The sequence below is a fragment of the Oncorhynchus tshawytscha genome, linkage group LG04 (genome assembly GCF_018296145.1).
Source record: "Oncorhynchus tshawytscha isolate Ot180627B linkage group LG04, Otsh_v2.0, whole genome shotgun sequence".
Taxonomy (NCBI): domain Eukaryota; kingdom Metazoa; phylum Chordata; class Actinopteri; order Salmoniformes; family Salmonidae; genus Oncorhynchus; species Oncorhynchus tshawytscha.
Genome location: NC_056432.1, coordinates 42,731,184 through 42,745,570, shown reverse-complemented (window position 1 = coordinate 42,745,570; position 14,387 = coordinate 42,731,184). Strand labels below are relative to the sequence as shown.

Sequence of the window (14,387 nt, the reverse complement as noted above, 5' to 3'; positions counted from 1 at the left end):
GTGTGTGTGCGACTGTGTGTGTGTGTGTGTGTGTGTGTGTGTGTGCGTGTGTGCGTGTGTGTGTGTGTGTGTGTGTGTGTGTGTGTGTGTCAGTTTCCCCATTGTCCAAGGTGACAAAGTGTTGTTTTCTGTTGGTTGGCTGGTTTTGCTGATTGCCATGGTCCATTCTGTGCTTGTATAATTGGCCTCGTTGACATCCTCATTACTATAGCTGTAAAATCACACCCTTAGTAAACAAGTCATTGCAGTTCATTTATATTGTATGCACTAAATTAACTTCCTGTGTTAATTGCTAATTGAAGTCTTTAGTCACGGGTTCTGGGTTAATGTTTCAGCACATTATTGTCACACAACATTGTTCTGGGATGCAGGTCAGTGAGTCTATGGTTGGGCCTGTTTATTTTGAATGATACGTTAAAGTAAACAGGTGAAGTCATATTATAACACACAAAACCTTGTGTCTGTCACTTTCAGCATGAGTGCTCACATGGTGACAGTGTAGAGCAAGATCCAGGGGTACGCACTAATGCCCTACCTGACATTACATTGGTGAGTCTGTGTGAGTTTCAGGTTGTTCTAGTCTGATGGAAATAATAGTCAGGTTTTATTATGTGCATGAGTGGCAGATTAGACTTAAATGCTAATCTTTGTGTACAATGCATCTAAAGGTGAGGTGTGAAGTTGCGTTTGAAGGTGAGTAGCAGACAGACTGAGGTTGTAAAGAGTTTGGACCACTTTTCTGTACAAGCAATGTCCTTTTGTGTTTCTAGAAAGAAGTGCAGTCTACAGCTGAATCTCCTCCGTCCTTCAAGCCATCACTTCCCTCCGGCCATACCCAGATGAGAAACCCCAAGGAGAGGGACCCTTCCAAGCGTCCCTCATCCAGTCACTCCCAGTCTGGCCTGATCTTTACTGCCCCCACCAGGCTACATCAGGAATGTCACCACAAATCCCTCAAAGCCTTCAGCTCCTCCAACCACCAAACCTCCACCTCCCCTAGTTCTGGCCTCCATCACACCTGTCCCAACCCTGGCCACCAAAACAGCCGCAACCCTGGCACCAACCATAGTGCCAATCTAAGCTCTGCTCATCAGACATCCATAAACTCTCTTCACCACACCTGCCAAAACTCCCTCCACATCTCCACCCCCACCTCTGACCACCACCCCCACCAAGGTTGCCCTAGCTCTGGCCACCATACCTGCCCCGGCTCCCTTGATCACAACCCCTTGTCGTTCCCCTCTGCTCTTCCAACCCAGGAGACGACCATCAAGCACCCCATCTTCAGATCCTCTTCCCATGAGAAGCATGCTACCTCCCATAAGACTGCCTCCCCTTGTCTCTCACCGTGTCCCTCCCCTGGTCTCTCCCCATGTCTGTCCCCCTGTCCCTCGCCCTGTCCCTCTCTCGCTGTCCTGAAGCCGCCCCCATGTAGCCCAGACAGACCCTGTTCTCCCTGTTCTCCCTCCCTCAGCCAGGGAGGTCAGTGTGCCATGGCAGGCGTACACAGACTGACTGCTGAGGTCAGGCCCCAGCCCCAGCAGAGAGGTAAAGGTCAATGTGTGTCTGTGTGTCTATGTGTTTTTGTGCATTCCTGCCTGTGTTTCTATGTGTGTATCACTTTACATGCTTGAACCCTGTGTGTACAAAACATTAGGAAAACCTGCTCTTTCAATGACATAGACTGACTGGGTGAATGCAGGTGCAAGATATGATCCCTTATTGATGTCAGTAAATCCACTTCAATCAGTGTTGATGAAGGGGAGGAGGAAGGTTAAAGAAGGATTTTTAAGCCTTGACAATTGAGGCATAGATTGTGTATGTGTGCCATGCAGAGGGTGGAAGTGCAAGACAATAGATTGAAATGCCTTTGAGCGGGGTATGGTAGTAGGGGCCAGGCACACCGGTTTGAGTGTGACAAGAACTGTAACGCTGCTCGGTTTTTCATGCTCAACAGTTTCCCGTCTGTATCAAGAATGGTCCACCACCCATAGGACATCCAGCCAACTTGACACAACTGTGGGAAGCATTGGAGTCAACATGGGCCAGCATCCCTGTGGAATGCTTTCAACACCATGCCCCAACGAATTGAGACTGTTCTGAGGGCAAAAGGGGGTTCAACTCAATATTAGGAAGGTGTGTATATATAATCAAATATATTATTTCTGTGTATCCAGGCGCCACATTATCCCAACTGTCAGACAGTGGTCAGACTCTGAGTGAGGACAGTGGGGTGGACATTGCTGATGCAGGAGGGCTGAGTAAAGACAGCAGTCCTCGCCCCAGTAAGAACCAGGCCACACAGCAGTTCCAAGTGGCCCAGGGACCTGCAGCACTGGCATCCAAACAGGTGAGGGCCACCAAGGGCCTATATCACAACAGAAATAACATGTTGGTGTCTCAAATGAAACCCTTTTCCATATATAGTGCACTGCGTTTGACCAGGGCTCATAATGCACTACTTTTTACCAGAGCCCTAGCTAAGGTGCCATTTGGGACGCACAACATAACATTCAAAAATCTCTTGAGTTTCACAACACTCTGTTGAGCCTTTTCACAAATTCATGGTTTGCCACACATTTTATTACAGAACACTGTCCATCCTTTAACCGTAGTGCTTGTCTTGCTTCTGTCTTTTTGACCTTGTTCAATGTCCTCATTCGAGGTCCTCATTCTTCTTGTGTTCCCTGCAGCAGCCTGGCTCTCCAGTGCCCACCCCTACCCTGGTACATGTGGTAAAGAATGCCAATACTCTGGGTATCGCTATAGAGGGAGGGGCAAACACACGCCAGCCGCTGCCACGCATCGTCACCATACAGGTGAGAAAGAGAGACCATTGCGTCCCAAATGGCTCTCTATTCCCAAAATAGTGCACTACTTTTGACCAGGGCTTATGGGGCTCCGGGTGAAAGTAGATGATTCTGCATCACCTTATCAGACTCCAACGTTTAAGGGTAACTCTGAACATGAATGTAGCATGATGAGGACTACACAGGGCTTTTGTACTGTGATGTCTGCACATAGTAAGAACTACTTCGTCCTATGTGAATGTAGACCCCCGATGTTGCGCCTGAAGGTGTGCCATACTTATATATATTTTATTGCATAGCAGCAAGCATAAAAAACGACGGAATTACCATTTTCACTTTCATCCTAAATGTGACTTTCCCCCGAGCATCTGTTTATGTGCGTAATAGCTGCCTATATTTGCATTGATAAGAATCTCAAATCAGGTAAAGGATGCTCTCCTGGGGATTTGTAACTTTGTTGAAGAAAGTTTTCTACCACCTGTTTAGTCTCAGAAATCTTGGATTGGATGATCAATTCAGGTCACCAGGGCCCATATTCATTAGGAACAAAATGGAAGCAAACCCAAACATGGATTGTCTACCTGAACTTGTCCAATAAGGAACACGTGTTTTAATTTTTAGTTTTCAGGTGTGAATAGACCGACATAGTCATTGTGAGTGGGCCTACATGTGTATGCAAATATTATTGTCAAGAACAGCCTTGATGTAAGGATCGACGCTGGAGATGAGAAGTAGGTACAGGAAGTGGACATTTAATAACTACGGACAGGAACAGAATAAAGACAGCATCTGGACAGGGGAAATGGAAACAACAATAATGCTGGCACAGGGATGAAACCGAGGAAACAGACAGATATAGGGAAGGCAATCAAAACGTGAAGGAGTCCAGGTGAGTCCAATGAGCACTGGTGCGCGTAATGATGGTGACAGGTGTGCATAATGAAAGGCAGCCTGGCGCCCCCGAGTGCCAAAGAGGGAGAGTGGGAGCAGGCGTGACAGAAACAGGTGTATGTGTGACGGTGCATAGATTTCCATATCAATGACTCCTCATGAACAGCCCCCATAAATATCAGTAGTCCAATAGAGTCCTGTTGGACAGACTCCCACTCATTTATAGGTTCATCTAACACAATACTCACTGCCCCCCTTATCAACATAGCAGGGATATCACACCGCCTCGTTATTCCAACTATTTCCCCCCATCATTTAATGGTACTGTCTATGATTCAGTAATAGTCCATAGTTGTTTTCCAAATGGCAACCTATTCCCTATATAGTGCTTATAGTTCCTACACTTTTAGAAAAAAAAGTTGCTATCTAGAGCCTTAAACGATTCTTCGGCTGTCCCCAGAGGAGAACCCTTTGAAGAACCCATTTTGGTCCCTTTCCACAGAGGGTTCTACGTGGAACCCAAAAGTCTTCCACATGGAACCAAAAAGGGATCTACTTGGAACGAAAGTGGGTTCTCCTATGGGGACAGCCACAGAACCCTTTTGGAACCCTTTTTTCTAAGAGTGTATGGGCCTTAGTCAAAAGTAGTGCTCTACATAGGGAATAGGGTTCTATTTGACACGCAGCCATTAGGTTGGCTCGGAATGGTCACACAGAGAATTAAAAGTGACATGGTTGAAGAGGTTACTTCAGGATATGACAGTCAACAATAATGGGATTTTATTGTTTTACTGACTTAATGATATGGAGCCTTGCCACCTCTGGGGATATGGTGCGATAAGAAGATTATAAACAATAGGTTGTCACAGCCAATTTCAAGGCTCTGCAGCAGCTATTGCGTAACGCTAGAGTGCAACTGCTTTCCAAAGAGTAAACATTGTTGGTTAGTTGGAATGCCTTCCCCCTCTGTCGTAATGAGGGTAGATTGCAGGGTGCTTAAACTTAAGTGGCGACTGCTGCTGTCCAATATAATTGTTGTTAGGGTGTTTTGATTAGTGTTATTACATCCCACACTTATATTTTTCTTCCTGGCACTGATTCTGCTGATAGAGGATAATTATTTTGAAGAAGGGTCTACTTGCACTGACTGTGATATGTGGGGGGTGGGGGGTTTCTACCAAAAAAATGAACTGAATGTAAATCGTTCTGGATAAGAGCATCTGCTGAATGACTAAATTGTAAGAAACAGTGAAGGAACAGTGAGAGCAGTAAGACAAGCATGCTTCTTGTTTTTATTTATTAATCGATAGCCAGGGGAACACTCCAACACTCAAAGCATTTGTGTTTAGTGAGTCCGCCAGATCAGAGGCCATTTTGAGCCTGTACTCAAACCCACAATTGCTGATGCTCAAGATACACAGCTAGTCTAAAGAAGGCCCGTTTTGTTGCTTCTTTAATCAGGACAACCGTTTTCAGCTGTGCTTGCAAAAGGATTTTCTAATGATCAATTAGCCTTTTAAAATAATACATTTGGATTAGCTAACACAACGTGCCATTGGAACACAGGGTGATGGTTGCTGATAATGGGCCTCTGTACGCCTATGTAGATATTCCATTAAAAAGAAGCCATTTCCAGCTACAATAGTCATTTACAACATTAACAATGTCTATGCTGTATTTCGGATCAATTTGATGTTATTTGACAAAAAATGAGGTTTCAAAAACAAGGACATTTCTAAGTGACCCCAAACTTTTGAACGGTAGTGTATATATATTAGGGGTGAAACGGTAAGTGTATTCATATTGAACCGTTCAGCACAGGGTCCACGGTGCACGGTTCGGTACGCACTCCAAACTGAACAATACATTAATCATATATTATAGCGAGGAAGAAGAAAACAATCATTATTTATTTATTTAGTTTTCATTGTAAAAAAATATTATTGCATGAACCAATGGTGTATAAATTAACATGGGCAACATATCCACATAATAATAAAGTTGTTTATGGTTGTCCGCAGCTCCGCTCATAGACGTAGTTATTTCACTTCAGCGAGAACAGAGCTGAGAACATCGTAGCAGCAATTAGCTTATGAAGGAATTAGCAGTTAGCTCAATGCGAAGGAGCAACATGGCGAGCCAGAACTAGAAGACGCCCCAGTACCATTCAGGTCTGCCGTCTGAGAACATTTCGCTTTCCCTTTAAACTATGACGGGGATTACCAACGAGTGGTGGATAAAACTTCTACAACATGTCCTTTAAACACGTCCCCTTCAGAGTGGGAGATAAAAAAGCCATGTCCTTTAATCACGTCCCCTTCAGAGTGGGAGATAGAAAGCCATGTCCTTTAAACACGTCCCCTTCAGAGTGGGAGATAAAAAAGCCATGTCCTTTAAACACGTCCCCTTCAGAGTGGGAGATAAAAAAAGCCATGTCCTTTAAACACGTCCCCTTCAGAGTGGGAGATAAAAAAAGCCATGTCCTTTAAACACGTCCCCTTCAGAGTGGGAGATAAAAAAGCCATGTCCTTTAAACACGTCCCCTTCAGAGTGGGAGATAAAAAAAGCCATGTCCTTTAAACACGTCCCCTTCAGAGTGGGAGATAGAAAGCCATGTCCTTTAAACACATCCCCTTCAGAGTGGGAGATAAAAAAAGCCATGTCCTTTAAACACGTCCCCTTCAGAGTGGGAGATAGAAAAAGCCATGTCCTTTAAACACATCCCCTTCAGAGTGGGAGATAGAAAAAGCCATGTCCTTTAAACACATCCCCTTCAGAGTGGGAGATAGAAAGCCATGTCCTTTAAGCACGTCCCCTTCAGAGTGGGAGATAAAAAAAGCCATGCATAGCCAACACTAGAAATACTGTAAAAGCAGTTGCATTAGCTGGATTGGGGCCACAGATAGGAAGCTTTCCTCACGTTATTAATTTAGCATCTCAAAAAGCAATGTCAGTGAATCCAATCTCTCGCCTCCAAGCAGAGATCAGGAAGGTGGTATCCTTCTTTCATAAAAGCACAACTGCTGCACATGCTGGAGTTCCCAAACCACAAACTAATCCAAGATGTCCCTTACTAGATGGAATTCAAGCCATGACATGGTTGAGAGATACTTTGATCAGAAAGGTGCGGTGTATTTTACACTGACTGATCAAGCTGTGAGAAAGAATGTCAAAGATATTGTGACTTTGTCTAAAAATGACGTGAGACTAGCAGAGGAAGTTTATCAAAGTGTGCAAACCTCTCAAAACAGTCACAACACTGATATGCACTGAGAGCATTCTCAGTTTCCATGGTCCCGCCTATGAAAACAATGACCCTGAAATCAATGGTGGCATCTGATGAAGATGAACCCGCAGTAAGGGGTGTCAAGACTGCTATCGGAGTTAACTTGGAGCCTAGATATGCTGACCCTGGTGTCCAAGACTTCTTACACAAGAGCACCGCGTTGGACTCCTGGTTCAAGTCGCTGCTGCACCTGGATGCTGCTGCCCATCTAAAAGTTTGTGACCAATATACAGCAGGTATTGTATTTATTTTGTTAATGTGACATTTATTTGATTAATTAGTGATTTAACAATTCATTATAAAGTTATAATTGTAATTGTCATAATAGTGCCTGATATATATTTCTAACAACAAATCATATTTTTAAAGCCACTTCAGAGACAGTCATTTTCATCTAATTGTAATTCTGCAGGGTCAAGCCACAGATACCACAGGAGCCAACCCCTCTACAGAGACAGGGGTTCTCCTCCAGACAAGAAGTCTGCCATGGCTGAGCTTTTTGGAGAGTTGTTCACAACCCAGGAGCAGGGAACCAAGTCAAAGGTCAAGGTCATAGAGGAGGAGGTGACCTCATACAGGGAAGTGGACTGTATTTCCCTGGATGCTGATCCACCTACATGGTGGAAGACCAAAGAGTTAATAATATAATGTTGCCATGTTAGCAAGGTGCTACCTGGCTGTGCCTGGGACCTCTGTCCCTAGCGAGAGGGTATTCTCCACAGCGCCTGACAATGTCACAGCAAGCCGATCTGTGCTCACTGCAGATCATTTCAGTAGATTCATCTTCTTAAAGAAAAACTTGAAAATCTGATTACATTTTTTTTTTTTAAATTTGAACTAACCAGTCTCAAGTGGTCCTATTTTGTTTAAGGCTCTGCTATGTGATTTAATTTTGATATGTGCTGCTGGACTATGCACTCTGGTTGAAGTTCTGTTATAAGGCAGGCACTGCTGTTTTTTTGTTGTCCCTTTGATTCCATATGCTCCTGGGAATTCAAGCTACCCATGTTTACTATTATAATAAATGGAAAATCTAAATACAAATGACATATTTCTCAGGCATTTATTTCGTCAATGTATCGAAACCGTACCGAACCGTGACACCACCGTACCGTATCGTACCGAACCGTGAGTTTTGTGAACCGTTTCACCCATTTATCAAAAGAAAGGTTTTAATGAAAATATGTCAATCATTATTTTTAAATAATTTGTTGGTAACCCGTTATATAAAAGTGAAAATGCCCTCGAAGCCGGTGTTTAGAGGATATATTTGCACAGTTTGCCGGCCTTCAACTTCAACTCGGGCCTGTGCCAATATACAGTGTCCTCCTAACACTGGCTTCTCGGGCGTTATCTCTTAAATATCTGCATTTTGATATAGACAATTCTCAGACCAAGTCTTGCTCGTCAATGCGTGTGTCCATGTGCGCATGTTGATTTTGTCCACTCACACAAGACACGATCAGGACACGCAGGTTGAAATATCAAATATCAAGCATTACCACCACCAACTGAACTGGAGCGTGGACCTCAGTTCATCTTTCAATCACTCACATGGATATATGCTCCTAAAAACCAATGAGGAGATGGGAGAGGCGGGACTTGCAGCATGTCAAGCATCACAAATAGAACCAAGTTCTATTTTAGCACCTGGCTACGCAGACACTTGATGACTCGTGCAAGCAGTGTGGGTGCAATGATTGAATAACATGTATGTGTACATTTATTTTGCAACGATTGCTCATGCGACGCAAGCGGTGTGGTCAGCATGTAATGCTTGCTTGTATATTTGAATTATCTTTATGCAGTCAGATAAAAAGCATTATAGGCTAATTGCCTATAGGTGTATAATAATGCATATATCAAATATTACCCCACTACATCTTTGCCAGCTGCTTTCCTCCCGTTCACCTTGAAAATAAGTATCTTGACGTGTCAAACACTGTAGGTATCAGTAGTGATGTTTGCTAATATGCTGTCTTCAACCTCCGAGCTTGGAAGGTTGCATGTGGCACCCTTCCACACCGAAGAGAAGTATAGACTCAGGGTTTCACACTCTTGTGTCTTTGTGTCATCTCTCTCACTCTGGTCTTCTGCATCACCCGTCAGCTTTTTAATGGACTAGTTTCTGCTGTCCTGAGATGAGAGACTTTATCCTCCTAGTGCAGTATCTTTTCTTAGCATGTTGAATGAGACAGGGAAGGGGGATACCTAATCATTTGCACAACTGAATGCATTCAACTGAAACGTGTCTTTCGCATTTTACCCAACCCCTCTGAATCAGAGAGGTGCGGGGGGGTCTGCCTTAATCGACATCCACGTCATCAGCGCCCAGGGGGCAAGGGCAGAACGGCAAACCTTTCGGTTACTGACCCAATGCTCTTAACCACTAGGCTACCTGCTGCCCCAGGTATGCCACTTTGGAGCCCAGTCTCTGGTACTCACTGTTGTCCTTTGATTGGAAAGCTCTCGGCCTATCGGCAATGAGCTCCTTTATTTGAGGAGTCATCCATGGCTTATCAGATGTTGTGATGTTGCTCCTTCTGATGGTCAATGCCTGCTTGAGAATAGGAGTAATTCACAGTGATTCACTGTTGTTCGTTTTTCACTGTGTATTTCTTACTTGGGTCATTATATAATTTTTTAATGAAATGTTTTGTCTTTAACTCTGCATTGTTGGAAAAGGACCCGTAAGTATGAATTTCACTGTTAGTCTACACCTGATGTATACAAGCATGTGACAAATAAAATGGTATTTGATTGGATTAGCCTGATGTCTTTACCCTGATGTCTTTGTCCTTATTTGGCCTGACCGATAGAAGGCCCCCCCCGCACAAAGTGCCAAATCATTCCTCCCCTCAATCTCTTCTGACAATTAATCAGAAGATCCTCTACCTTTGTATTTTGTCTCTCACCTTTCCTTGAAACCACCAACCATGTTCTCCTCCTTCTCTCTTCGCTTCATATCTTCTTGCTCTCTTTAGCTCTTTATTTCTGCCACAAGGACACATCCTGTCTACAAAAGTGATTATTTAATTGATGCTTCATTATCTCTCTCTACCTGTATCTCTCTCTGTCTCTCTGAATTAAATTAATTATCAATTTAAGTGCTTTATTGGCATGGGAAACATATGATTACATTGCCAAAGCAAGTGAAATAAATAATTAAAAAGGAACATTAAACATGACACTCACAAATGTTCCAAAAGAATAAAGACATTTCAAATGTCATATTATGTGCAAATAGTTTAAGTACAAAAGGGAAAATAAATTAACATAAATATGGGTTGTCTTTACAATTGTGTTTGTTCTTCACTGATTGCCCTTTTCTTGTGGCAACAGGTCACAAATCTTGCTGCTGTGATGGCACACTGTGGTATCTCTCTCACTCTCTCTCTCACTCCCCCCTCTGTATCTCTGTATCTCACTCACTTTCTCACTCTCCCCCACATCTCTCTCTCTCTCTTATAGAAGGGGGGCTCGGCACACGGTTGTGGGCAGCTGAAGGTGGGTCAGGTGATTCTGGAAGTGAACGGTGTCTCCCTGAGGGGCCGTGAGCACCAGGACGCTGCTTGCATCATCGCTGAGGCCTACAAGTCCAAAGAGAGGGACCACATTGACTTCCTGGTCACAGAGTTCAACGCAGCCCTCCTGCAGGGCCTCTTGCAGGGTCGTATTCATTAGCCACCATACAGAAGAAAATTGACTAAAATAGGCAGGGACTACCTGAACTTGTCAAATAAGAAATGCTTGTTCCTATTTTCCTGCAGGGGCTTTAGCAGGACTTTGCACTTTAAGGTGAAACTGAAGGAGAAGGAGAAGGAGAGAACGGGAGGGAGAGGTCTGAGTGTTAATATAAACAATCTATCTTAGTCTCGTCTAAGCCTGTTCTCCCTTCCCACTTTTTTTGTCTGTAGATCACAACCAGGCTTTCCATGTAGAGTTGTATTGCCAAAATGCATGACATTCTGCATTAAGAACTCCCCAATATAATCTAATAGAACCTAAGAAGAACTCCCCAATATAATCTAATAGAACCTAAGAAGAACTCACCAATATAACCTAATAGAACTTAAGAAGAACCCACCAAAGGAACCGAATGGTATTGAACTGAAATCTTGAAAATCACAGCTTATAACAACAATATCAATGCTGTGATGTCATTAATTATGTCATTACATTTAGCTGCTTTTCAGTCTCCCTGCTCTCTCCTCTCCAGTAGGTCTGCCATTTGTAGCAGCTCTCCCCTGGAAGTGGTTATACCAAGACGGTGCTTTGAAAATGGACAGAAATGGTATCTAAATCTTAGTCGAACTATACCTTTGTGCTATCTCTAAAATACTTTATTTGTTTAATTTCTGTAATGTTTTATGAACACCCTATATGTTGTATATAACACTGAAATGGGGAGAGGATTTGAGCTATTTATAACACTAGGTCGTCTGTATGTAAGAAGATAACATTTCTTTATGGATTTGATTAATTTACTTAATTTTTTATTTATAAGGGCAGTTCGTTTTCTATACTTTGTGTTCATGGTATACAGTATTGGTTAATTGACTGTGGGGTGAATCTTGTGATTACATTAAGAATCCTTTTTCATACACTTCCATATATATATATATACAGTATATATACAGTATATACACAGTAGATAAAAGCAGAGACAATACTGAGAATTAGCAAAGGTACTTCATCTGAGCTGTAGAGCTGTATCAGAGACAGTAATGTTTCCTGGGAGAGGAAAATTAGTACATGAGCTGCTAATGCATCGTTATACAGATACATAACTTGTCAATTATAGGTAACTGACTCACTATTAGCAGAGATGGGGTGGAGGGGATGCAGCAGCAGCCATAATGCACATTGTGTGTTTGGGAGAGAATATACTGTACACATCGCCAAAAGTCAAGTTCTTCCACACCAATCTCGGCGGACCATTTCACTATCGACGTCTGTGCACGGGGCATTGTCATGCTGAAACAGGAAAGGGCCTTCCCCAAACTGTTGTCACAAATTTGGAAGCACAGAATCGTCAAGAATGTCATTGTATGCTGTGGCGTTAAGATTTCCCTTCACTGGAACTAAGGGGCCTAGCTCAAACCATGAAAAGCAGCCCCAGACCATTATTCATGCTTTACAGTTGGCACTATGCATTCGGCCAGGTAGCGTTCTCCTGGCATCCGCCAAACTCAGATTTGTCCGCCGGACTGCCAGATGGTAAAGCGTGATTCGTCACTCAAGAGAACGTGTTTCCACTGCTCCAGAGTCCAATGGCGGGGAGCTTTACACCACTCCAGCTGACGCTTGGCGCTTCTGATCTTAGGCTTGTGTGTGGCTGCTCGACATTTCCACTTCACAATAACAACCCTTACAGTTGCCCGGGGCAGCTCTAGCAGGACAGAAATTTGACAAACTGACTTGTTGGAAAGGTGGCATCCTATGATGGTGCCACGTTTAAAGTCACTGAGCTCTTCAGTACGGGCCATTGTACTGCCAATGTTTGTCTATGGAGATTGCATGACTGTGTGCGCCATTTTATACACCTGTCAGTTACGGGTGTGGCTAAAATAGCCGGATCCACAAATTTAAAGGGGTGTCCACCTACTTTGGCCATGTAGTGTATCAGCGGCAGTGTATGCTAGTGTCGTGAGATACTAGTGGATATCCTGTCACCATAACGGGAAGGTTCGCACCAGTTACTTCCCGAATGGGTCCTGGCCAAAAGTAGTGCACTATATAGGGAATGGGGTGCCATTTGGGAAAGATCACATTGCTTGCTGTTGATGGATGTCTTGAACTGGATGAACTGTTGAAAGAGTATAAGAATGTATAAAATGACTAACGATACATCTTTCAATAAGAGTATAACAGATTATCATAGACTAAAGGTTTGTAGGTATTTTTTAATATTATACAAATGACATGTTTTTGTGACTGCAAACAGTCCAAACATGATACATATATATTGTCCACATATATGCATTCGGAAAGTATTCAGACCCCGTGACTTTTTCAACATTTGCATACGTTACAGCCTTATTCTAAAATGGATTAAAATCGATTTTTTTTCCCCCTCATCAATCTACACACAATACCCCATAAACAGTTTTTTAGACATTTTTGCAAATTCATACAAAATAAAATACTGAAATATCACATTTACATAAGTATTCAAACCCTTTACTCAGTACTTTATTGAAGCACCTTTGGCAGCGATTACAGCCTTGAGTCTTCTTGGATATGACGCTACGAGCTTGGCACACCTATATTTGGGGAGTTTCTCCCACTCTTCTCTGCAGCTCCTCTGAAGCTCTGTCAGGTTGGATGCTGAGCGTCGCTGCACAGCCATTTTCAAGTCTCTCCAAAGATGTTCGATCGGGTTCAAGTCTGGGCTCTGGCTGGGCCACTCAAGGACATTCAGAGACTTGTCCTGAAGCCACTCCTGCGTTGTATTGGCTGTGTGCTTTTGTCCTGTTGGAATGTGAACCTTCGCCCAAGTCTGAGGTCCTGCGCGCTCTGGAGTCGGTTTTCATCAAGGATCTCTCTGTACTTTACTCCGTTCATCTTTGCCTCATTCCTGACTAGTCTCCCTGCCGCTGAAAAACATCTGAGCTGTCACGTGCCTTTTACTGAGGAGTAGCGCCCTTCTGGCTACTCTACCATAAAGGCCTGATTGGTGGAGTGCTGCCGAGATGGTTGTCCTTCTGGAAGGCTCTCCCATCTCCACAGAGGAACACTGGAGCTCTATCAAAGTGACCATCGGGTTCTTGGTCACCTCCCTGACCAAGGCCCTTCTCCCCCAATTGCTCAATTTTACCCAGGTGGCCAGCTCTAGGAAGAGTCCTGGTACCCTTCCCCAGATCTGTGCATTGACACAATCCTGTCCCGGAGCTCTACAGACAATTCCTTCAACCTCATGGCTTGGTCTTTGCTCTGTCGAGCACTGTCAACTGTGGGACCTTATATAGACAGGTTTGTGCCTTTCCAAATCATGCCCAATCAATTGAATTTACCCCATGTGGACTCCAATCAAGTTGTAGAAGCATCTCAAGGATGATCAATGGAAACTGGATGCACCTGAGCTCAATTTCGAGTCTCATAGCAAAGGGTCTGAATAATTATGTAAATAAGGTTTTTTAATCAATGTCAAAAAATTCATAAAAAGCGGTTTTTGCTTTGTCACTATGGGGTATTGTGTGTAGATTGATGAGGATTTTTTTTATTTAATCCATTTTAGAATAAGGCTGTAACATAACAACATGTGGAAAAAGTCAAGGGGTCTGAATACTTTCTGAATGCACTGTATATGCTGTAAATAGATTTATAGACATATATAGTGACAGATTACATTACTGTTTGAAAGTATCACACAACTACAAACAATATCACTGTATTAT

The 14,387-nt window shown here is 43.3% G+C and overlaps 1 protein-coding gene across 3 annotated transcripts in view; it reads left to right on the top strand.

Moving 5' to 3' along the window:
• Positions 1-12,055, top strand: part of LOC112248839 (whirlin) — a 97,305-nt gene extending 85,250 nt beyond the window's left edge. Inside the window, exons 8-12 of one of the 3 annotated variants that reach the window (XM_042320752.1) lie at positions 475-549; positions 771-1,548; positions 2,178-2,350; positions 2,697-2,819; positions 10,459-12,055. In XM_042320752.1, the coding sequence (XP_042176686.1) occupies positions 475-549; positions 771-1,548; positions 2,178-2,350; positions 2,697-2,819; positions 10,459-10,671 (1,362 nt within the window). In that variant the 3' untranslated portion in view covers positions 10,672-12,055. Of the gene's footprint in view, positions 1-474; positions 550-770; positions 1,549-2,177; positions 2,351-2,693; positions 2,820-10,458 lie in introns of all 3 variants that reach the window. The other 2 variants (XM_024418181.2, XM_024418182.2) reach the window with 2 other exon arrangements.
• The last annotated feature ends 2,332 nt before the right edge of the window (positions 12,056-14,387 follow it).